Consider the following 26,592-nt stretch of genomic DNA (forward strand, 5'->3'; position numbering starts at 1 on the left):
TAACAAAAACTGAGCTTAACGAAGCTTATGCTATTTTATCTTGCATAGCCTGGCTGATAAAGTGTATTTATTGATCGCTTAGTTGGTTCTAGCATATACCAAAAAGTTCAGTTTTAAAAGGTACATCATCTAGAAGTTTAATTCTTTTTGGTGCTGAAATTCCTAGGGGGGTTTGGAATTGGGGTGTTGGGTGAAAAAATATGTAGAATTACAAGAGGGAAAGAGGAATGGAGGGAGATAGAAGAGAGTACAGGGGGGATAATTGGTGATGGAAGGAGACTTGGGGTGGTGAACACACAGTGAAGGTACAGATGACGGGTTGTGGAACTGTGCATCTGAAACCTACAATCCTTTCAATCAGTGTCACCCAACGTATTCCATAAAATTATTTTAATTAATAGAGAATAACCTCCCCCCCAAAATAAAATACCTTTATTCAGAGGTAAGGATTATTTCATTTTTGATTTGTGTCCATTTTATAGGCTTGTTCGGGTGTCTTATTTCTTAGATAATTTGGCAACAATAGCTTAAAATCCTTGTAAACTACGTTAAGGATGCTTTCTAAATTGAACATCACTCTATGCTAGTGAAAGTTCATGAAATTTTCTCTATTAAATTTTTTGATTAAAATATTCAAGCAGAAGGTCTTTATTTTAGTGTAGAACTGCTTTATGGTTATGCGGGAAGCTGGCAGAAGATAATATGATATGCCATTGCTGCGGGTTTGTAACATGCTGCCAAATGGACTGGACTGCTATGAGCTTTACATTTTTCTAAACCTTTTGGCTAAATTGCAAGATGATGAACATTAAGGTTGATCATATTCTACACTTAAATTACAATTTAGAACATTATCTTCCGTTCTTGTGAATGGTTTTTGAAGTATAATGTTTATTTTTTGGAAATACAGAAATGTTTATGGGAAGGGCACTAAAATTTGGGAGTCTGTAATTTTTTTAAAATTATAACAACTCTATTATTATTTTATGAAACTTATATCTCTCTAATCTCTCAATATTGAAACAACTCTAAAGGATCAACTGATTTTTACCTTCAGAAACTCCTTTTATATATTTTTTAAAAGAAACTGGATTTTATTATGTGTCTTATACATTTATTTATTTATTTATTTAGTGCTTTTCCGAAGCTGGAAACGGGGAGACAGTCAGACAGACTCCCGCATGCGCCCAACCGGGATCCACCCGGCACGTCCACCAGGGGGCGATGCTCTGCTCACCAGGGGGCGAGACTCTGCCCATCTGGGGTGCAGCTCTGTCGCGACCAGAGCCATTCTAGCGCCTGAGGCAGAGGCCACAGAGCCATCCCCAGCGCCCAGGCCATCTTTGTTCCAATGGAGCGTCGGCTGCGGAAGGGGAAGAGAGAGACAGAGAGGAAGGAGAGGGGGAGGGGTGGAGAAGCAGATGGGCGCTTCTCCTGTGTGCCCTGGCCGGGAATCGAACCCGGGACTTCTGCACGCCAGGCCAACGCTCTACCACTGAGCCAACCGGCCAGGGCCAAAAATTTTTATGTCTTTATTTTTTATAGGGACAGAGAGAGAGTCAGAGAGAGGGATAGATAGGGACAGACAGGAACGGAGAGAGAGATGAGAAGCATCAATCATCAATTTTTCGTTGCGACACCTTAGTTGTTCATTGATTGCTTTCTCATATGTGCCTTGAACGCAGCCCTTCAGCAGACCAAGTAACCCCTTGCTGGAGCCAGCAACCTTGGGTCTAAGCTGGTGAGCTTTTGCTCAAGCCAGATGAGCCCGCGCTCAAGCTGGTGACCTCCAGGTCTCGAACCTGGGTCCTCTGCATCCTAGTTTGACGCTCTATCCACTGCGCCACCTCCTGGTCAGTCTATATGTCCTATACATTTAAAAGAGCAAGGCAGTCCAAATTAACTAAGACAAATTAACTAAACTTAGTCTGCTCACATAATACAATATATTCAGCCACTAAAAATGTTGAATGTAGTCAGAGTCATCTGTTATTCATTCATGAGACTTTTCAAAGATACACTTGCTTGGAGTGACCTCTGGAGACTTGAATGAAATAGTGGTGAGGAATGGGGCAGGACTGCTCTAACATTGACCCTGTGCACCTGCATTTTGAACAAGCTCCATAGGTAATACTGATTCACAGCACCAAATGAAAAGTACTGTTGACGAAAACAGTCCTAGTAACATGTAAAAATATTCACAGTCTGTAAAATAAACTGTTTATTGGGTTTGATTCCACATGGAGGAAAAAAGAAACAGAGTTAACAGTAATGATGTATAATTTAACGATATATACAGACAGCAACTCTAGAATGCCTAAGTTCTGGAGATCCAAACTTGCATTTGAAAATCAGGTTTTTTATTCAATAGCTTATTATCCATAGTCTAGAGCAGTGGTCCCCAACCCCCAGGCCGTGGACTGGTACCGGTCCTCAGAGAAAGAATAAATAACTTACATTATTTCTGTTTTATTTATATTTAAGTCTGAATGATGTTTTATTTTTAAAAAATGACCAGATTCCGTCTGTTACATCCGTCTAAGACTCACTCTTGACGCTTGTCTTGGTCACGTGATACATTTATCCATCCCACCCTAAATGCCAGTCCATGAAAATATTTTCTGACTAAAAACCGGTTCGTGGCCCAAAAAAGGTTGAGGACCACTGACCTAGAGTATTCCTCTACTGCATATCATTACCTAAGAGGGTGTACCTCCCAGTGATGGGATTCAAATAATTTAACAACCGGTTCTCTGCCCTAATGCCGTTTTAAGTATAAGAAAATGATATGCCGAAATGTGTTATTTCATGCATTTAATACTTAAATAAGAACAATAAAAGAGGTATACAAAATTTGATTATAAGAGTTTTAAAATATTAATAAAAAATATTAAATAATATCTGACAGCCTGACCAGGCGGTGGCGCAGTAGATAGAGTGTTGGACTGGGATGTGGAAGGACCCAGGTCCAATTCCCCGAGGTCGCCAGCTAGAGCGCGGGCTCATCTGGCTTGAGCAAAAAGCTCACCAGCTTGGACCCAAGATCGCTGGCTCCAGCAAGGAGTTACTCGGTCTGCTGAGGCCCCCAGTCAAGGCACATATGAGAAAGCAATCAATGAACAACTAAGGTGTCGCAATGAAAAACTGATAATTGATGCTTCTCATCTCTCTCCATTCCTGTCTGTCTGTCCCTATCTATCCCTCTCTCTGACTCTCTCTGTCCCTGTAAAACAACAACAACAACAACAACAAAAATAATACCTTACAAAAACAATAAAACTGTTTAGATATTTCCACATTGCTTCTTGATTGGCATCCTCACTTGCAATTTTTTTAACCTATGGACGGAATTAACATTACTACCATGCTTAGAATACGCTATTGCACAGATGAAGGTTAAAAAAGAGTAAGGAATGTAAATTTGTGATTTCCACATTGGGCAACTGCCCAGGAGCCCACCTTAAAGAGAACCCTGATTACAAGTGCCATTTTGACAGCCATTCGCCGAACTTAACAAAAATTAAGTATCAGTTCTGCCACACTAGTGCGAACCAGCTGAATCCCACCACTGGTTCAGTGGTGATTCAGGGCTGGTTGTGTGTACATGGCTATCTCCTTAATCTCTTGTTTCTCCACTCGGTTCTGTGTTCTTCGCACTCTTTCTATGTCCTAAGGCAGGCAGATATATCAAAATTTTACATGCAGACGTGGATATCCTTTTGCAAAGGAAAAATAAAAAGCCAGTTGCTCAATGTAATTGTTTTAGGTCATATTATTGGTGTATTATCTGGCCCTCACTGTAGTCTGATGTTAGCTAAAAGAGGCCATAAATCTCTAACAACCTCATGCAGTTAGAACAAATTTTGCTTAGAACTCCAGAAAATAGAAAATAGACCTGGTTATCTCTTTGCTCAATATCTCACCCACACACATACTTTCATGTCTTAGATGGCATTATCCTTTGAGAAATCCTTCAACCTGTGCACTGTGTGTCATCATATTTCTCTTAATTAATGTGCATGAGTCACTATTTCTAGAGCCTGAGTCCTTCAGAAGTATTTGGGTCCCAGGACTGATTCACACTTATTTGCCTATAAAAATTTTCCTTGATCTTATACATCAGGCAGTCAGAACTGTTAACATCCACTGAGACGGAAGCACCATGTCTGCTTCTGCTTACACAACGGTCATCTTATTATTGAGTTAGAAGATTCAGTGACACTATTCATCTTATCATATGTAACATTCCCTTGTGTTCTCACAGGCTGTGTTTTGACCAGTTTGTCACCACCCCAAGGCTGTCTTTGTTTATTCTGCCTGTCAGAATCTCACATTTAAATGCAGTTGTTTTCATTATTAGCCTCTAGTTCTTCTCCCCCTGGATTCTTTATTTCTTTGGTTTATGATGAAAAAAGAAGGGGGAATTTCTTTTAAGATGTGATTTTAAAATATTTTTTCATATTCTGTTTGGTGTGGTGTTGACATCTCCAGCTTACTCAGTGGACCTCACTGTTATTTACAAGGGGTGGGGTCTTGTTTTGCACATCCAGGCTAATGAGTGGGAATGGAGCAAACCCAGGGTATGACCCTGTCACACAGTCTTTTCCCAGTTGACTCCTCCCCACCACTGGTAACAAACCCTTCAGTGAAATTGTCCAAGTCCTGCCATATTTTATGGAATCTACATTATTTTAGATCTACAGTTTGATATGACATTCTTTTTGCTGGAGACATTTTTCCTTTCAGCTTGCAATGAGTTGTACTTTGAGCCAAACAATACAAATACTTCAAAAATATTCTTTCTTTAAGACATAGAAAAGTTGGTCAGTTGCTTGTTTTTACTCTGTACTAATAATTTTCTTAGCAGTTAAATTAGATGTGGAGTTTCTGAGAATGTGTGAGTCAGTGAGTATCTATGAGAGGGAACATAGAAATTTCCTTTTATTACCACTTGAAGATATTAATCTATTTCTGTGAGGAAAGAAGACATTTGCCTCTACCTTCAATGTTTTTTTTTTGTTGTTTTTTGGATGATATAATAATCTAATAGATATAAGAAGATTAACAACAAGAAATAAATTCAATTACATACATATATTTGGGAACCTCATATATGAAACTCGGAGACCTTACATACATGTGAGGTTACATACAGAGACAGAAAGGGAAATTAGCTATAGAAGACATTCTGAGCTAGCATTAAGGTAATGCAGCATGGGCTTTAGAAGGTCTTTGCAGGGAGAGCATGTGTTCAGTAATTAGAGGTTTTCATATAATCATTTCTGGTTATAACTCATCCTGTGCCAGGCTCCTAATTTAAATTATTCTAGATCGTTAAGAGAAAGGAGTACAAGTTTATTTGATCCTTAAGGATCTCAAGTTGCCTTTAGCTCAAAACAATCCCCATATCACTGAGGCAGATCTTAGGGTGGCTCTTTCTGAACCCCTATATTTCTCATTAAAGAAACTAAAATTTATAACTAGTAAGTGAATCCTAAAATAGTGTGTCAGAATATGGCTACAGAAACTAAAATTTATAACTAGTAAGTGATTCCTAAAATAGTGTGTCAGAATATGGCTACAGAAACTAAAATTTATAACTAGTAAGAGATTCCTAAAATAGTATGTCAGAATATGGCTACAGAAGTTATACTTTGAATGATTTTTGCTCTTTACTTTACAAAGGACAATTAGAAGATCCCATGTATAGGCAGGAGCTCAGGCAAAATGTTTACCTTTCCTTCTGAATAAAAAGCCACAGAGACTGTCTGTTTTTGTCTTCATGATTTATTTCTCTCTCAACAGATCTCCTCTCCATTCTTACCTGAGTCTTTTGCTTATTAAGATTTTCTTTCATCAATGTAATGGTAACCCAGTCTTTTTTTTTTTTTTTTTGGTGACAGAGACAGAGAGACAGAGAGAGGGACAGATAGGAACAGACAGGAAGGGAGAGAGATGAGAAACATCAGTTTTTTGTTGGGGCACCTTAGTTGTTCATCGATTGCTTTTTCATATGTGCCTTGACTGGGGGGCTCCAGCAGACCAAGTCAGCAACCTTTGGCTCAAGCTGGTGAGCCCTGCTCAAACCAGATGACCCCCGCTCAAGCTGGCGACCTCAGGGTCTTGAACCTGGGTCCTATGCATCCCAGTCCGGCACTCTATCCACTGTGCCACTGCCTGGTCAAGCTGGTAGCCCACTCTTTTCCCAAGGTTTTTTTTGCCTTGTTTTTCAGTAGTACACACAGTGCATTAATATAAAAAGGACTGTTGAGGTCTCCACAGATGCTGACAGCTCAGGGCTTTCTCTACAACTTGTCTTGAGCCTTTTCTGTGGTTCTTACATTCATCTTTGGTGCTTTTGTCCACCCGCCTGGCTTCAAGTTTAATTTTTGAGTAATTCCCAAACATGTAATACTCTGACTTCTTTCTTAAATAAGTCACATAATTTTAATACTCTGCGGGATATTTCCACCTGGGATTTTGGCTGACACTTCAAACTCACATTCTTTTGCATCCAAAAGGCTTTTTTTTTAATTGAATCTATTGTGGTAACATTGGTTAATAGCATTATATAATTTTCAACTCTACAAGATTATAATTTAACATCTGTGTACTCAATTACTTGTTATACCTGAAGTCTAGTGTCTTCCTGTCACTACTATTTGGCCCCCTTGACCCATTTCACCCTCGGAACTCCCTTCACCTCTGCTAACCACCATTCTGTTGTCTGTTTCAATTAATTTGTTTTGTTACATATTCCACATGTAAGTGAAATAATACAGTTTTGGGGGAAAAAAAGAAAAAATACAGTTTTGTCCTTTTCTATCTGACTTATTTCACTTGGCATAATATTCTCCATATCCATTCATATTGTCACAAATAGCAATATTTCATCTTTTTAGGGCTAAATAGTATTCTGTTACATGTATATATGTATGTATGTATGTATGTATGTATGTACCTACCTACATTTCTTTCTTTCTATCTATCTATCTATCTATCTATCTATCTATCTATCTATCTATCTATCTATCTATCTCTTTATACACAAACGCCATATCTTTTTTATCCAGTCATCTGTCAGTGGGCATCTGTCGGTTAGGCTGTGTCCATGGCTTGGCTATTGTAAATAATGGTGCAGTAATCATAGGGCTGCATATATCTTTATGCATTTAATTCTTGATAAAAATGCACTTGGCCATGTTGGTTCAAAAAAGAAATTTCCAGAATGATTCAATTTTAGGTAATCTATTAGTATAATCCACTCATAATAAAAGAATCTAAGGGAACTGTATGATCATCTACATAGGTTTGGAAAAAGCAGAGGGGTCCACCTCTTGTTTGACAAACCCCAGATGGGCTGGCAGAGATTAAAAAAATAAATAGATAAATAAAGAGTGGAAGGCAGGTATAGTCAGACCAAAATGTTATAGATGTCTATAAGCCATTTGATAAAGTTGAATATAAGATACTTCGTATTACATATGAAAATAAATTTAAAGTGAGTAAATGACAAAGACCAGCTACTCCTACCTCAGGGCTTCTTTAGTTTCCCTTCTGCCAAGAATGATACCTTGAGAGGATTATGAGCCTGCCCCAAACTTAAGAGTGTTTGTGGAGATAGAATCCCTCTTCTTTCTTCTGTTTTCCTTGCTAACAAATTAAGGGTTGGTAACAATATGATTTTCTGTGATTTGAATACTGTTGTAACTTCCATTGATTTTTTTACTTCCAAGTACCCTCTCCAGTTCCCTAGGCTTACTGTGTTCTTTATAATAGAAAACAGGGCCTCAGCTTATATCAAGTCCATTGTCTAGCCTCCTCTGTTAGTTTTATAATGGTTGTATAAAAATCTCAAGATGTGTGTCTGTGGGCAGGGGTTTTAGGTTTTAAATTCATATTATCCGTGCAATAAATGAAAGGCTTTTTATTTTCCCTGAAAGTTATGAGTCAGGATGTCTCAGAGTAGGTGCCCTGTGTTTCTAATCAACCACACTTTGCAAGGCATGGCGCTATTATAGAACACTTTTTATTTTATGAATATTCATGTCTCAGATACATATTCTGGGAATAAATGATGCTTGAATTAATTTTACCAGACAAAAAAAAGCTAAAAGATGCAGTTTTACACACATTTAACGCTTAAGATCATTTTAGGCTATTTAGCACTTTTATGTGTAAACGTGACTTGTAAACTGCCCTTTAGGACAGATTTTGAATGCAGACGAAAGGAGATAAGCCAAACCCAAATCAGGAAAGGGACTGGTGCTCAATAATGATCATACATAACAGTATACTTAGCTTTGATTTTTTTTCTTTGTTTTACCTCTGAACTGATATTTGTTTCCTTTAAAGTCTTTCAACCACTATTATTAGGAGGGGAAGAGAAATGACATTGGATAAGGTTCAGTATCCCTTTAACAGGTGCACAGTGCTTATCCAGAACAGTAATTTGTTATTTTGTTAAGGCATACTTTCTACTTTTCTAGTAAACTGTTTCTCCAGATCACATTCTAGTGACTAGTGTTACTTTAAGAAGGTAATAAACTTGTATTATGAGTACTTTGCTCATGTTTTGAACACTCACTGTAGTTTCTGGTTTGTACAGTGGTGTGCAGTATTTTATGGTCTTCATCACTCTGCTAGAATCTGGAAGGAAACATATTGTGAACACATAGCCTGGAGCTTTCATTTTTATACCCACAAAATGCTCCCATCACTTTAAAAGAGGTCTTCCATTAAAAAGTGCCTGTGGGGTATATGTGTAGTTTTAGCCTACTAATTAATTATTTTTTGTTATGTAATAGTTTACTGTCATACTAAATTAAATTATCAAATTATGCTCATCTAAAGTAATAAGACAATTTATACAACCAGGGCAATCTATTTATCCTAAGAGTATCAAAATGTTTTTATTCAGCCATTTGAACTGTTGAATAGTCTCTTCTGACATTTGTGCACAGAAGTGTAACTTGTGTTCATATCACGTGTTCTTTTCTCTTCACAGTTGACTTCAGACCACGTGCCAGTATGGATACTGTCCACCATATGTTACTGTTTGGATGCAATATGCCTTCATCCACTGGAAGTTACTGGTAAGGGGTATTGGGCTCATAGTTCAGGGGATTTAGAAAATGACTTTTTGTAAGTACAAAGTGCATCTCTGCAAGTGTTTTACAACTGATTAGTAAGTAAGCAGAATATTTCCTTTTTAGAAAAGAACATCAAGTAGTTATTATGTTTTGGTTGTCACAGTATTCAGTCTACTCTAGAACACATCCATCAGTCTTTGACATTGACTTAATAAATATATATCTGTTGGCATAATGTGCCAAGGTGCATTCAGCTCTAAAAGAAAGACTGAAAATTTAGGTAATGGATACTCTGATGTCTATTTTTTTTTGAAGTTCATGATTGACCCAAAGAGCACCATGGCTGTATTCACTGAGCACTCTTATCCCAGACACCAAGCTAGGTGATATTTACGCCCATTTTATGTTATCCTAATGTCTCTGCACAGCAGATATTATTTATTATCTTAGCTTTACAGACAAGGAGCCTGAAGCTCAGAGATTCAGTAACCTGCTCAAGATCACACAGCTGGTTAGTGTCAGACCAGGATTGAACCCTAGGTTGTCTGGTTCCAAATCCAGTTATTTCTCTTTCACCTCACCTGTGGCTCATTTATTCATGTAACTCTTACAGTTTTAGAATTTATTTTAATCACTGTGATGAGCTTTAATATCATGTCATGAACGATCAATACGTATTTATTAAATGTTTGTTATATGTCAGAAGTGCAGCAGTGCTGTGGGAGGGTCTAAGGTAAATAGATATGTTTTCCACCCCTGGAAGCTTACAGTGTCATTTCGGCTTGACATCTTCCCTTTCATTTTGTTCTTTGGTAAGATCAGTGAACTTTGAAAATAGCTGTACATTATAAGCTTCATATTTTGCACCAAAAATCAGAATCACTGTTACATATTTAACAGTGAAGAATGACCAATGTGTCTCCTTTTACATTAGGAAAGGATCTGTTTTGTGATCCTGTTTCTGCATAATCACGTAGACTGATAGAACTGGTTTTGTGCATCCTAATATGTATTAGACTGATATGAGGCATGCAGCAACTGCTCTCTAGCCATTTTCATAATAAACAATTGTTATATGTATTTGGAGCTGTTAAAAGCACAGGGCAATTAGAGGAAATCTCCATGGACCAAGTAACATCATAGCAATTATTAATAGGCTTAAGTTCTTTGATGAAAGGGGCATATCACATAGTAACTTCACTCACATGACTGGGTTTATGTAAAAATGGAGCCAGCAAATCACAGTTAATAACCTCTTATATCATCATTCCAGTTTTTGCTCTTCAGTAATTTTTTGTAAATAAAATTTTGGGATTAAAAGTATTCTCTGACAACTTTTCTGAATCTGATTCAGCAAATCACATCCATTGGTTTTCAAGTTTTAAAAATATTTCTTCTGAAATTAGCAAAATTTACCTTTGGATTAAAATGAGTTAAAACAGCTAAAAGGGATGTGATCTTTAAACATCTGCTTTAGCATCACCTTGGTTAAAGAGAATTGGTGAAAAAATCAACTGTCACTTAAATGTTCTAATTATTAAGGAAAAATATATCAAATGAACTAAGGCTAGTTCAGTATTCTCATATTAAGGGAATACCAGAGAAAACACATTATTTTAGCTCTCTAAAATATTAATTTATACTCTTCAGTATACTATTTTGATATTGAGTCTATCCAAAGGACTTCTAAGTTTAGGAAAGAGAATTCAAAGAAAAATGTAAGTAAAAGTGAAAACAGTAATTTTGAGTAATATAATTGCTACACATACTATTTTTGCTAAAATTATTACTGGAAAGGAAACATATTAAAGTGAAAGAGTAGTGAGCTCACTGGCTAGACTCCCTGAGTATGTTGCCTATCCCATGTGGGCTGGCCCCTGTTGCTTCATTTTATCAAGAGACTCTCGCTAGGTCATTTATAGAACCCCTCTATGCTCTAAAATTTCATAGTCTATGAATATCAGTTGCATGCAAATGCTGAGTCAGATTGGAAAGGCATCATTATGAGGAGTTGGAGATGTATGCACTGGTTGAATCACCGCAAGCAGGCAATCAACTGCATTTCGCCATTCAGTAGCATCATTATGTAGTTAGAATTCTTAATGACATTATACCCATATTTTAGATTTTAAAAATCTTTCTGGCAGCCCATATTCCCACTTACCCTATAGGCTTGTTATAATTGACTTTATAACCATAAAACAAGGACAGTAATTGATGCTGTTATTCATCTTTTTTAAAATAGGCCCAAAGCCCTGGCCAGCTAGCTCAGTGGTAGAGCATCAGCCTGGTTTGTGGATGTCCCAGGTTTAATTCCCAGCCAGGCACACAGGAGAAGCACCCATTTGCTTCTCCACACTTCCCCCTCTCCTTTCTCTCTGTATCTCTTTTCCCCTCCCGCAACCAAGGCTCCATTGGAGCAAAGTTGGCCCAGGCACTAAGGATGGCTCCATGGCCTCCACCTCAGGTGCTAGAATGCCTCCAGTTGCAAAGGAGCAATGCCCCAGATAGGCAGAGCATTGCCCCCTGGTGGGCATGCTGGGTGGATCCCGGTTGGGTGCATACGAAAGTCTGTCTCTCTGCCTCCCCGCTTCTCACTTCAGAAAAAAATACAAAACAAAACAAACAAACAAAAAACAGGCCCAAAGTGTTCAACTATCATTTAAAAGGACAATCCATATGTTGTCTGTTCAAAATGCCAACTGGGAGATATGCATTCGGTAAAACTGTTCTAGTGACTCTGGCTTCCACAATCCAGCCCTACTCTTAATATAACAATGGAATAGACTTTTTATCCTTCAACATTTAACAAAACTCGTTGGTCTCCAAGAATTAGAGCTCACAGAATATTTCACTGGCTGAACTTTACAGTGCTTCACAAAACATTCTCCGCTCCCTACCCACAATGCTACACAGACTCAGCCCTGGAAACAGTCAGCGGATGTTTTCCAGCTGCTTAGCCTTTTATCTGTCCCACCTGAATTATAATACTAATAACAAAAATGTATCAGTGTCAAAAGGCCTGCATTATTTTTCTAAAATATTTAAGCTGTGAAATTTATACACTCATTTCACAGATGCAAATCTATTCTTCAGTTGCTCTAAGAATAGACAGTACTAAAAAGATTTCCAAACTTACACATTTACTTTTGGTTATTATACCTATAATGGTTTTTGATGCTTAAGAATATCAAGAACCCATTCATGCTCTAGGGGAAACCTTTATAGGAATACAAAGCTGTTGTAGGGAAAGAAAGTTAGCACTAGGATATTTTAACACCAACACATCAAGCTAGGATTTCCTCTCTTTACTGTTGGTTAGATGGTTCTTCCCCGTTTTTACTTGACTGTTCTGTTTTCGTTGTCAGCAAATTGGCAAATATGTCTGTGTCTCTAATAAAGTAAACATTTCTCCTTGAAATTATGAAGTTATAATTCATCCCCTGTCTACAGGCAGCACTTTTAATATGAAGGCGAAGAGCTATTCTGATGATGTTCCACTGTTGTGCTGCCCTCCTTTGCTCTTTGTAATTGCCTCTTTCTACTCTTCATTAAAATATATTTACAGTTATATTAAGTTTACAGGAATCTAGTAGACACAGCATGAAGCAGTTTTCATTATGTAGTCATTTTAATTTTAAAGTTTTTTTTCCTCTATGTATGTCCTAGTCTTTCGTGTCTCATTCCAAATTAGCGGCTCACGTTGGTAATATGTCTAGTTAATTATATGCATGTGCATTTAAATTGCATCCATTGATGTGAGCCTTTTAATATACTGTGGAGCAGTCCCTTTATAGTTAGAGTGGGCCTGGTGCTCAGTTCCGAATTTACATACCTCTCGAGGATGCAAATAAGGACCAGCTGGTGGAAAAGCAGCAGCACTGCTGGCTCGTGTAAAGAAGGCAACGGTACCTTTCCAGTGTATCCCTCGTACCTTCTCTCCCAGACTTCTCCAGGAAACAAAACATCTTGCAACAAGACTGGAGCAAGCATGGCAATGGCATAATTTGTTGGGCTTTACAATATTTTTGCTTTGTAGACTTGATTCAAAACGTAGCATTCTAAATCCCTCAAATTTGTTGGCTAAATAGGAGCCATAAGCGAGCAGATGCTTTTCAGGGTCAGTAAGGAAATGAGGTCGTGAAAACTGAGTCATTTAGATAGATATAAAAGTTTTATTACTGTTCTCCACTAAAAAAAAAAATGGAAAATTTTAGGAAATCTTGGACATTTGAAATACTGCATTTTTCTTCCTATGAATATTTTCTCTACTTTTTTCACTCTAACAATAAAATTCTTATTAAAATAATGAGTAGTTAGCTACAGAGAGTTCCAGGATTTGGAGTCATGGTATTTTCTTCATATAAATCAGAGGTCCCCAAACTTTTTACACAGGGGGCCAGTTCACTGTCCCTCAGACCGTTGGAGGGCCGCCACATACAGTGCTCCTCTCACTGACCACCAATGAAAGAGGTGCCCCGCCCCTTCTGGGAGTGCGGTGGGGGGCCGGATAAATGGCCTTAGGGGGCCACATGCGGCCCACAGGCCGTAGTTTGGGGACGCCTGATATAAATCATCTTGGCATTCCCGATCATACTGGAGCACTGTCTTTTTGTAACATGAGATTGTATAGGCTTGTGCACCTTTATTCTACTGAGCACAGGACTTAAGCAGTGTATGACTGGCCATCCCAAAATTTATTCCATGATTAAAGCAAACCGGTTTCTGATTTATCCTGCTTTGTACTCTGGTGTGATCTTCTATGCAGAGCTAAAATTATGTTTAGCCTTAGCAGTTAATATTTGATTTGAAAACCATCTCTAATGATGCTTTTTATGACCAACGACTCTTTACAAGCCAAATATGGCTTCTATAAGTTGTTTGATCTTTTTGAAAAAGAACTCCAAATGATTAAATGAGGCTGTTCCTAGCTGCTCTAACTTGGACTCATTCTCCAGCTAAAGCAGTAGTGCTTTACAGTCCTATAAAGCTTTAGCTTAAATTCCTTTTAACTGCTCCTATTTATTAACCACCTGCTGTGTCTTTTTAAATGTGACTATCTCCTCAGGGTTACAGATGCTGATGATGGGAAAGAGAAAATAGCTAAAACATACACATAAATATATATATATATATATATATATATATATATATATATATATATATATAGAGAGAGAGAGAGAGAGAGAGAGAGAGAGAGAGAGAGAGAGAGAAGCCTGTATGTGAAACACCCTGCTTGGTTACTAAGTGACTTTTTTTAGGGTGATGTTACTGAAGCTTCCTTGCCTCCCACGCACTAATAACAATCCTTTGTTTGAGAATGGTATTTGAATGCACTGCCTTCATGCACGTCTCCATATCCTAGCTACCTGTCATCTGTGTACTCGCAGCAACACTCGCTGTGCCTTCTGCAGCCCACTCTTTGTTTCTGCCTTAACAAACTTCTAAAGTTAAACATATCTATAACATCCTTCTCAGCATAAGTAAAAATAATACAATCTCCAGTATCTACCCTTTTCCTGTTCTAAGCACTGTAAAAATAAATCTTTGAGGGTAGTAGCAAAGTTTAGACATAAATTTTTGCTAGGCTAAAATTAGTTGTATTCATTTCCTGATTTTATTTTAATATTGTAATAGATTCATATTGTAGTGCCTATCAGGATAGTATAAATGATTGTCGTGAAAATGCACTTGGCGGCCTGTTCTAACTTCTAGTCACCAAGGATCGTATTTCTTGGCTGATATTTAGGTGCCTGGATTAGAGGTATTGATAGGAGTTCCTTAGCAACTGACCAATTCCTAGTAGACTAGTGTCAACTTTAATAAGATAGAATGTCATGGTTGTAACTGTTTTGACAGTTTCCGCAGAAATAAACTCTACAGAAATTTGAACATTCATTTTTTCCTCACAGAACTAGTACTTATGTTAAACAGAATAGTAATATTATAGCACTGTGCTCTCACGTTTAACATTTAACATAGAGCCAGAATTTTGAAATCAGAACATTTTTGGTTCAAATCTCAGCTCTACTACTTGATAGTTGTAATAAATATTGTTCATATTATTTAACCTGTATTAGGCTCTTTCCTCATCTGTAAAATGGGGGTATTAATCCTGCCTAATTGGGCCGTTATGAAGAGTGAGGAGATGTAAGTAATGTGCTTAGCGCAATGCCTGGCATGTGGAAGTACTGAGGAAGTGGTGGCTATTATCTTTATTCATTTGTTAATAAATGAATAACTATCCACTATGTGCAAGTATTTTGTTAGGCATGAAGAGTTTGGTGTGGACAAAACAGATACACTGTGTTCTTACGGGTCTTATTGCTTCTCTGATCTCATGGTAGGTTATGGATTTGTGGCACTGTTTATCAGGCTGATGCTTGTGAATCACTGCTCTTGTGTAGCTCTCCTATTAAGTATCCTGATAATTACTATGTTAAGGCATATTCATTGCATTGACATTCACATAGGGTTTGTCTGAATTGGGAAATATGTTCTATGGAAAACATGCAATATAAACAATTAATGAAATTTAAATACCCAACTCACTGGATGCAATTTTGAAAGGGAAGGACAGTCCACATATGCCATTGATTTTATATTATGTTTCTTTTTTTTTTGTATTTTTCTGAAGCTAGAAACCGGGAGAGACAGTCAGACAGACTCCCGCATGCGCCCGACCAGGATCCACCCGGCACGCCCACCAGGGGGCGATGCTCTGCCCACTAGGGGGTTATGCTCCGGGGCGTCGCTCTGCCGCGACCAGAGCCACTCTAGCGCCTGGGGCAGAGGCCAAGGAGCCATCCCCAGCGCCCGGGCCATCTTTGCTCCAGTGGAGCCTCGGCTGCGGGAGGGGAAGAGAGAGACAGAGAGGAAGGAGAGGGGGAGGGGTGGAAAAGCAAATGGGCGCTTCTCCTGTGTGCCCTGGCCGGGAATCGAACCCGGGACTTCTACACGCCAGGCCAACGCTCTACCACTGAGCCAACCGGCCAGGGCCTATGTTATGTTTCTTAAGGAAACATTCTCACTTTGGATTTATTTGCCTGTGGTACTCTTAAAGATTTAGTGCATTGAAATTGGAATTGAAAGTCATACTGACTTAACTTGAGGGCCTAAAATTTTTATTTTCTTTATAATATTTTTTAGCCAAAGGAAGAGATGAGTTATCAGTTCTGATCTTCCCTGAATAATCTTGGATTTTAAAGAGCCTTTAACAGATATGACTAGAGAGTACTTTAGCAGTCAGTCGTGCTTTATTTGGATAATTCAAAATGACAGGCTGGCCCTTTTCAGTTCTTGGCAGAGTCTGAAAATATTCATGCCATCTGAATGGTTTCCCTGGGGATTAGAGGTGAAAAGGTTCTACTGCAAAGGTTTAAGAATCGAGAATAGTTTTATTTTCAAATGTTAATTCTCATCATTTTTGCAATGAATACTAAGAAATCACAAGGGAGCTGTGTGAATCTTTTCATAATTAATTGGCTTAATCTGGAGAAGCCTTTAGGAGAAGTTGCTATAAGAATAAGGAACCTGGTTGATGAGGCTTGAAATTACAACAGCCATTGATCAAGGGTTGGTTGCATCGCTTCCTAACCTTAAGGCTCTTGTTATTAATAAAGACAGTAAAAATACTATTTTGGTAAGCCCAAAATAGTACAAGGACCCATTTTGGAAAGCCAAAATATACAAGGTCAACTATATCCTGACAGTCTTTTCATGTGGAGAAAAGATGATGCTATTTTCATTTAAAATGAGCAATGGAAAACTGAAAATGAAGCGGTTCAGGGGTTTTATCCCAGTGCTCTTTGCCACTCTCTTGTTTCATTCATTAGGATCCGTTCTCTGGGCCTCTTGTTTTCCCACTTCACTTAGTCTTCTCACTCATTAAGTTTTAGCGTGAGTTTCAATATCCCAGCGCTCTCATGGGAGTTATTCTTTACTCAGCCTTGAGTTGAGTACATTTTTTAAAAAATCATAAAATAAGATATTAAAAATCAAACAGTAATTTCCTTTTGAATCTCTTCTTTTACCAGAACTGGTAAGAGAATTAAATATAAAATTATTGTCTTTTTGCAGATAAGTCTGAAAAAAGTAGGTAGAATTTGATTTTAGAATTTCATATACAAATTGCAATGCAGTTCAGATATGATAGTCGTTTTCAAAGCTTCTCTTCATATAATATCGTTCTCTGCCTCTAAGTCATCCATATATATCAAGATAGAAGGAAGGGTGACAGCCAGAGCTTTGAAGCCTGGCTTGAGTCTGTGACCTTCGGCAGCTACTCAAACTCTCTGAGTTTATTCAGCTGTAAAGTATAATCTACTTGCAATTTTCTGGTGAGAATGAATATAAGTTTGTTTGTACACAATACCAAACAATTAATAATTCAAATTCATTGTTATTTAATATTTTTATTAAAATTTCTTACCACATTTCCCCATGTATAAGATGCACCTTTAAAAAAAATTGGGGTCTAAAAACTGGGTGCGTCTTATACAGTGGTTGTAGAAATGTGGCATTTTAAATACCATAGATGGAACTGAGGACGAGGTAATATATGAAGACAGTGATTTGTCATCAGACACAGAGGAGGACAAGCTAACGGATGAGAGTTTTGATAGTGATGAGGAGTTCTATGAATTTTATGATGAATAAAACTTCTTGAGTTCAATAACATTATGTAATACTTTTTTTTTTTTCAAATTTCGGGCCCCAAAATTAAGGTGCATCTTATACATGGGAGCATCTAATACATAGGGAAATACAGTAACTAAATTAAGACAAAATTTTATACTTGACAATACAATAAAATCTATTTGTTAAGTATTTTTATATGAAAAGTTAAAAGCATCCTCAGCAGTTAACTTCACCAAACATTTCTTAAATATTTACTAAATACTAGGCAGGGTTGTAAGTGTTAGGAGTATAGGGTGAAAGATATGACCCTAAACTTAAGTGTGCACAGCCTAGTTGAAGAAGAGACAGATGAGCTGATACTTAGCATGAATACTATGGTTAAAGAATGGAAGTTGGGGTCCTGGCCTGTTGGCTCAGTGGTAGAGTGTTGGGCCGGCACATGGATGTCCTGGGTTCAATTCAATTCCCAGTCAGGGAACACAGGAGAAGTGCCCATCTGCTTTTCCAAGCCTCCCCCTCCCACTTCTCTCTCTCTCTCTCTCTCTCTCTCTCTTCTCCTCTTGCAGCCATGGCTTGATTGGCTCGAGCAAGTTGGCCTCGGAAGCTGAGGATGGCTCCATGGCCCCCACCTCAGGTGCTAAAGATCTGGTTGCAACAGAGCATCAGCCCCAGATAGGCAGAACATTCCCCGCAGTGGCCTTGTTGGGTGGATCCTGGTCTGGGAGCATGTGGGAGTCTATCTCTCTGCCTCTCCTTCTCTCATTATATATATATAAAGGAAGTTAGATGGAGCAGGGATCAGAGAAAGCTTCCTAAAGGAGGAAGACTTGAGCAGAATCTTCAAGGAGAAGGTGAGTAGGACAAGTTTGTCAGGCCAAGAGTTGGGGAAGGGGTTCTCCAAGCAAAGAAACAATGGAGAAGAGAAAGTTTCAAAACTGGCTGCTGGCCGTGGCTGGTTGGCTCAGTGGTAGAGCATCAGCCTGGCGTATGGATGTCCCAGGTTCAATTACCGGTCAGGGGACAAGTGACCATCTACTTCTCCTCTCACTTCTCTCTCTTTCTCCTTCTCCCTTCCTCTCTCTCCCCCTCCTGCAGCTATGGCTTGATTGGAGTGAGTTGGCCCTAGGTTCTGAGAATGGCTCCATGGCCTTTGCCTCAGGCGCTAAGAAGGGCTTGGTTGCTGAGTAATGGAGCAGTGCCCCGGATGGGCAGAGCATCACTCCCTAGTGGGCTTGCCGGGTGGATCCTCATTGGGATGCATGCTGGAGTCTGTCTCTGCCTCCCTTCCTCTCACCAAATTAAAAAAACAAACAAACAACAACAACAACAAAAACTAGCAGCCACTTGCCATGATGAAAAAAATTTTTTTCTAAAGATATAATAAGGTCCCAAATCATGAAAGACCTTATGCTACAATGCTTGGATTTTATTTTGATGTCATTCTTGAAAGATTTTTTTCCAGTGAGTGACATAAATCAAATTTGTCTCTTAGAAAAATTTACTAAACTGGTTTTCTCTATTATATTTCATTCTGGTTCTTACTAGTCATACACTGAATTGACTTCCATATCAGAGGAAATAATTATCTTGTTTAACGCAAGACTGTCATCACACTGATGTTAGGCACTGTGTATTTATGGTCTTTGTTGAAAGCTATGAAAATTGTCATGCAGATCTTTAAATTTTAGTAGCTGACAGCAGTGAGATACAAAGTTCATCACATCTGACAATCTCATTTTTTAAACTATTATAGCATGAGGCCAAGAAGGAAAAATTTGCTTTTGGGCATTGTCCAGTACTCTAAGCCTTTTAGCACACTTGGCACAAGATGTTACATTGTTCCAGTGCACAAGTCTCACATGGTAATGATCCTTCACCATAAGTATATTGTTCTTGACAGTGAACAGTAAGAAACCACAGGCTGAGAGTGAACAGTAAGAAAACACTAGTTTCTTTCTACAGCCTGATTTATAGAAGCAAGAATATGTGCTGAACATAACCTTATGGGGCCCTTCTGGTCCCTGGCTCCTCACCCCTTTGTCCAGTCAGGTAACAGCTGTCTGCACTTACTGCCTATCCTCTCATCCCGTTTCTGGCGATAAGCAGGAAACATGAGGAGTCTCTCCTCTAAGTCTAGAAGGTACTTCTCACCAGTGGTTTTCTTATTTGTGGCCTGGCTGTTCTCCAGGAGTCTAGCCTCAGTTTCTAACCTCTGTCAGAAGCCGCCATGGTCTGCCCTTTGTTCCCCGCCAGGCCAAGAGCAGAGCACAATTTCTCCTATGTGAGTCAACTTCCTGATTACGAAGCTGTGTCTGTCCTTGTTGTTATAGTGCTCAAACCTTCCAGATCTGCCTAAACTCCCAAGTCTGACCTTGCTTGGTACTAACATCTCAAAACACAAATTTATAAAAGCAGCATACAAATGGCACCTGACAGTGTTTTGAACAAATCCAATTCTATAACAGAACAAAGAGATATAGTGTAATGGGGGGTGGACAAACAAACAAGCAAAAATGTGTGGTTTGGAGTCAGACAGCCTACCATTTATGCAGTTGGATCTACCAGCGAAGGCCCCAATGTGCTAGTTACCGTGCCAGGCTCCTTGTGCACAACAGGACTGCAGCCCTACCAGAGTGGTCCCCATCCAGGCGTTCTAGGGCTGATGGACATGCTCAGGGTACACAGCTGTTAAATGAGGTTCTAGAATTCAGCTCCAGATCTGTCTTTCTGCCGGTGCTCTTTCCATATCTAACCCTGTTTCTCAGCCATGAATCTTTAGATAACATAAACATTTTGTTAAATAATGCCTTACCCCAGTAATATGCTTTGAGGTTACAAAGTGCTTTCACTTGTATCTCATTTGACTTACTGAATAACTCTCTGAAGTATAACTACCTCTTTAACAAAAGAGAAAACTGAACTTCAGTAAGATACAGTTATTTGCACAACAGGAAACAACTTGTGACACAACTAATATTCATAAACTTAAAAAAAAATTATATTTGAATAACACCAAAAACCCTGTAAGTGGGGCATACTTGTACTGAGTATAGGCACTGTGTTGGTTGCAGTAGCCAGACTTATTGACAACACTGATCCCCAAAGAGAAAGGTGTGATGTTCCTTTTAGTCCACTTCTAAATTCCCTCTGCATTAGCTTTGGTGTTTTCAGACTTTCTATGTAATGCCTATTTTTCCACAAGATTATATATACTATACACCCTACATATGAACATACTGAATTAGAAATCGTATATAATCCTCACAGGATTGTTTTACATTGAGTAACAAACTCTCTCTTTTTATATGTGCTCTTTTCCACATTGCAACTATTTTTTGCTCTAGTCTTTATTGGAATCTTAAAGCTGGTATGACTACAATAATAGTATGTATATCAGTGCAATATTTTACTTTGTTTTCACGTATTTTCCCCTATCCCCCTCCCCATGGTGAGTGATTTATGCAGTTTACTATTTGAATCTTCATTTATGGCTACTTTGTTTTTCTTTCAGGTTTTGTGATGAAGGTACCTGTGCAGATAAAGCCAACATTCTGTATGCCTGGGCAAGAAATGCTCCCCCGACCAGACTCCCCAAAGGTACATCTTGAATAGTCTTACATTAAGCTGCGTGATTTCTGATTCCAGAGTACTTTGCACTACCTGTCCTTTCCAACCATTGTTGACCATCTTCTGTTCTGCAGTTTCTCACTAAGAAAGTACCTGTGTCACCTACTTTGTGTTGAAAAGGTCTCATTTAGGTAGTTACATGCTCCTTCTCTGCTTCTCTCTGGTAAGTAATTTCCCCACATGACAATTTGGATAGAAAACAACCAAGTTTACCTCAAGCCACCTTTGGCCTAAGGCACATTGGTTCTTGACAGCAGTAGTATTTCATGAGCCAACATAACTAGGAATTAAATAAACTGCTGTTTCAGCAAACAGATTTTTTTTAATAGTCCTGGAACCTGGGTATTTAATGTGATGCCAAACCCCAGCTGGCTTTCTGACTTTACCTCTAAACTGTTCATAGCTTCCAATGTGTGGTGAGTTACTAGACTCTTGTATTGCCTGAATGTTTCTCAATATCAAAGTGACTGTGCAGTTCTGTCACAGAATAAGTCTGCCATGGTTCGGGGGACTGCGTCTTGTGACATGCACACTCCTCTCTTGTCTCCCCAATTCATGTCAGCTCTAACTGACGTCTGCTTTACTTTGCTTCAAATGAACTTAAGAATCCTCTCTAGTTTACCAGGCCGCCACTCCCAAGCAAGTTTGGAAAGTAATAAGGGGGCCTGTCGTAAACGTGTTGAGATTTTAAAGATACATTGGTAGAGCAGATAGAAAAGAAATTTCTCCACCTGTCAGTATCTTTTCTCTGTAGGTAATTTTTACCATACTAGCAAACTCTATTAAATGTAAGACTATTAGGAACGTTTCGGAGTCTAAAAACTTATGGGCATACTAGACTTTGTAATCTGGTTGGTAATAGTTTTCTCAGTAACATTTTTGCAGAGACCTGCCTTCATATGGAAAGAAAAGTAATTCTTCTGCGATGCTCCCAAGAAGTCTATTACCTATATTCAATCAGAAAATAAGAATGAATATTAATATAAACAAAATAAAATAAGGAAATAGGTTTATGTATGTCTGTTACATAATCAAGGGCAGAATTCTGCTTTGCTTTATTCTGTTTCTTTCAAAATGAGTGAATTGGCCTCTTAAAGTGTAAGTGATGATTTTGCTTCTGAAGTGGGAACTGTGTATAGAACTCTATCAGAGCTTTGAAAAGGATTGATAGATTATATTAGGAATTTTCAATAAAGGCCTAGTTTACTTTCATTTTCATATAATGTAATTTCATATGTGATATGCTGTTTTATTTCTCTTTGAATTGCACAGATCAGCAACCTGAGATTAGCTCCATTATGGACTTCCTTTCCAAAATATTAATTTATCATCTGTTGTAATTCTTTAGGTGTTGGATTCAGAGTTGGAGGAGAGACTGGGAGTAAATACTTTGTACTGCAAGTACACTATGGGGATATTAGTGCATTTAGAGGTAAGTTTTGAAAGCACAACTTTCAGTACGATATTGTTTAAAACAGTAGTCCCCAATCCCCGTGCCACAGACCGGTACCGGTCCGTGGGCCATTTGGTACCGGTCCTTGGAGAAAAATTAAATAACTTACATTATTTCCGTTTTATTTATATTTGTCTGAACGATGTTTTATTTTTAAAAAATGACCAGATTTCCTCTGTTACATCCATCTAACACTCACTCTTGACGCTTGTCTCGGTCACGTGATACATTTATCCGTCCCACACTAAAGGCCGGTCAGTGAAAATATTTTCTGACTTTAAACCAGTCTGTGGCCCAAAAAAGGTTGGGGACCACTGGTTTAAAAGATATGTGTTTTTATCCACATAATAAAATGAGGACCCTCTGCCCACTAGGAAACAATTGCTTTTGTTTCTTTAATTTGGGACTACAGTGAAATGACTTTTATTTTGAAGGGCATATACTCTTTTGCATCCTTTTGTGCTTTCTCTTATGCTGACTTTAGGATTCTTTGTCTTTCCAATGTATTACCTTATCTACCTGTTTTTATTAGAGGATTCTTTCTAAGCAGCATTGTTAGAAAGTGTAGGGACTACTAAATCATTTAATTCTGTAAACAAGCACTTGGGAGAGCAGCAAGGTTTACAATACCAACAAGGTTCTGAACCACTCAGGCTCATGTCAGTTCTTCATCTACAGTCCACACTTTCCACTTCGTGAACTCATCCGTTGTCCACTGCACTAATGCAAAAACCACCCACCCCATACACACCTGCTACTGAGCACTACGCCAGACACCTATTGTTCTACCCAGAATTCTGATGCGCTTCATTTAAATGTTCCTTTTCTTATTATAGAGTCATTAACATGAGGAAGGGACCCTGTTCCCAAGGCAACTGTGACTGGTGTTTATTCCTGCTTTCTTTGTGTTGACGCTTGTGCTACTGTGTTCATGGGAGTGGGGGTGTTCTGCAGTCCCCTCCTCGGGTTGTCCGCGTTCATACGGCCTTGCTGACTTGCACATATTCCCCCACATTCTCTAACTTAACATCATACTTCTGTTGACTAACCTGATACATTTTTCTTTGTAGACCTATTAGCTTTCTATCCCACAACTGAATCTAGAAGTGCATGTCTCTCTCTGCCTAGGAAATGTCCTCTGCTCAGAGTAGCCCGTGTGCTGAGATGTTCATAGCTTCTCAGCACTCAGGACTAAGGATAATAAATGCATCTTTCTCTGGAAAAAAAAATGTCAGAAAGAATAATTTTATGTAACTGAAACATTATCATTAGTACTTCAGTCAGATATATTATCAATTAAACAAGTTCCTGTGAAGCAATCCCTCAATCCAGATAAAACTTGTTTTGATATTAAAAACATGCTTTGGGCTATATAAAAATTGCTTTTTATTTTTGGAACAGAGCCTGATCTTAAAGTTGTTAACTATCTGTAGTGCTAAGACAAGGTTTATTGAAAACAAAGGAATAATTAATGTTTGTGTTTAAGGAATAGAGACAGAAATTATCTGCTTTAAAAATTGACTATGTTAGTATCAGTGGAACAGGCAGATTCTGGACTGCTGACTTTCAAAGAATTGATAGTACTGTAATTTTTCAAAAAGCCAACGACAGCTTCCCCTGTCTCCCACAGTTAAGTAGCTGGTCACACCCATGCGTACTCCCCCTCCCCACTCTGTATCCCTCCATAGAACCCCGAGACCTAACTTTTCAACCTAATTCCTCTTAACTTACTAATACCTCCTAACAGATATGAATGATATATATTGTACTAGTTCTTAAAATATATAACAGTTGAGGAATTTGTATTTTGTTTAATTGAGCAGTAATTAAAAAGTATTGATAGTTAATATATAAATATATGTAAAAGATTGATGAGAATCATTAATTTTTCATTTTTCACTTTTTTGAGATTCATTTCTAGGAAAGAAGTTATATAAGAGGTATGAGGTAGAAGAATTTCCAGTGCTGTAATTCATAAACCTTATTGAAATATAATGAAAATATAAAAGTTGTGTTCATGTGATTTATTCAATAGTATATTATCTTGCGCCTTAAGCTGTATGTGGCTTAGAAGAGTAAATAAACATGTGGGAAAATATCAAATCTCACTAAAACAATGACAGATTGTTTTACATTTTATTAAATTGGGGGTGAGTGGCAATTGAATTCTAAAACCCAGGACTGCCAGGGTTTGGATGAATCTGGTTCAGTGTGCAGAGCTTTATAAATTAGTGCAGTTTTCTAGAATGCAGCTTTACTATATATTACATTATTTTATATAGAATGTTAAAATCTTGCTTTAGGCTTTTATTTTAAAGAAAGAGGCCCTGGCCGGTTGGCTCAGCGGTAGAGCGTCGGCCTAGCGTGCGGAGGACCCGGGTTCGATTCCCGGCCAGGGCACACAGGAGAAGCGCCCATTTGCTTCTCCACCCCTCTGCCGTGCTTTCCTCTCTGTCTCTCTCTTCCCCTCCCGCAGCCAAGGCTCCATTGGAGCAAAGATGGCCCGGGCGCTGGGGATGGCCCTGTGGCCTCTGCCTCAGGCGTTAGCGTGGCTCTGGTCGCAACATGGCGACGCCCAGGATGGGCAGAGCATCGCCCCCTGGTGGGCAGAGCGTCGCCCCTGGTGGGCGTGCCGGGTGGACCCCGGTCGGGCACATGCGGGAGTCTGTCTGACTGTCTCTCCCTGTTTCTAGCTTCAGAAAAATGAAAAAAAAAAAATAATAATAATAATAATAAAAAAAAATAAAGAAAGAGATTTTTTGCCTGACCAGGTGGTGGTGCAGTAGATAGAGCATCGGACTGGGATGCGGAGGACCCAGGTTCAAGACCCTGAGGTCGCCAGCTTAAGCATGGACTCATCTGGTTTGAGCAAAGCTCACCAGCTTGGACCTGAGGTTGCTGGCTTGAGCAAAGGATTACTCAGTCTGCTGTAGCCCCACAATCAAGGCACATATGAGAAAGCAATCAATAAACAACTAAGGTGTCGCAATGAAAAACTAGTGATTGGTGCTTCTCATCTCTCTCTCTGTTCCTGTCTGTCCCTATCTATCCCTCTCTCTGACTCTCTCTCTGTCTCTGTAAAAAAAAAAAAAAAAGAAAGATTTTCTTTTCTTTTTAAAAAATGGCCTACCTATCCACAGTTATTTATGTACCATTAGCTAGTAATGTGAAAAATTAGAAGTTAACAAACAACCCTTAATACAGGACTAGTTAAATAAATGTTTTAACAACAAAAATAGCTGAGCATAAAATTTTATATAGACTACATAAAACTATATGTATGCTTGTATGTTTTCGAGGATTATAAGTAACAAGAAAAAATAGGAAACAGCCAATAAGCATGAAAGGCAGGGTTGTGTGAATTTTTTTTCCCCTTTAGAATGTCAAAATATTATATTTTTAAATTCCACAAGTAGAAAAACTGTGGTAAATCCTTCAGTACCTGCCAGTTAATATGCCACATTCCCACTCACTCTCCTGACAAAGAAGAGTGCAGGTAAGTCTCTACATGCCTGATTCGATTTACTGTAAGGAGTGACTGTTCTTTAAAAAATTCTCATACTGTGGCCCTGGCCGATTGGCTCAGTGGTAGAGCATCGGCCTGGCATGCAGGAGTCCCAGGTTCGATTCCCGGCCAGGGCACACAGGAGAAGCACCCATCTGCTTCTCCACCCCTCCCCCTCTCCTTCCTCTCTGTCTCTCTCTTCCCCTTCCGCAGCCAGGGCTCCATTGGAGCAAAGTTGGCCCAGGCGCTGAGGATGGCTCTATGGCCTCTGCCTC

At 38.7% G+C, this 26,592-nt stretch overlaps 1 protein-coding gene across 16 annotated transcripts in view; it reads left to right on the forward strand.

The window, feature by feature from the left end:
- The window catches only part of PAM (peptidylglycine alpha-amidating monooxygenase), a 337,150-nt gene that overhangs the window by 201,379 nt on the left and 109,179 nt on the right, over positions 1-26,592 (forward strand). For all 16 annotated transcript variants that reach the window (XM_066381913.1, XM_066381912.1, XM_066381917.1 and 13 more), the window contains 3 exons: positions 9,008-9,095; positions 21,244-21,329; positions 22,708-22,791. In XM_066381913.1, coding sequence (XP_066238010.1) covers positions 9,008-9,095; positions 21,244-21,329; positions 22,708-22,791 — 258 coding nt within the window. The remainder of the gene's footprint in view (positions 1-9,007; positions 9,096-21,243; positions 21,330-22,707; positions 22,792-26,592) is intronic.

Source organism: Saccopteryx leptura, chromosome 4 (assembly GCF_036850995.1).
Source record: "Saccopteryx leptura isolate mSacLep1 chromosome 4, mSacLep1_pri_phased_curated, whole genome shotgun sequence".
NCBI classification, from domain to species: domain Eukaryota; kingdom Metazoa; phylum Chordata; class Mammalia; order Chiroptera; family Emballonuridae; genus Saccopteryx; species Saccopteryx leptura.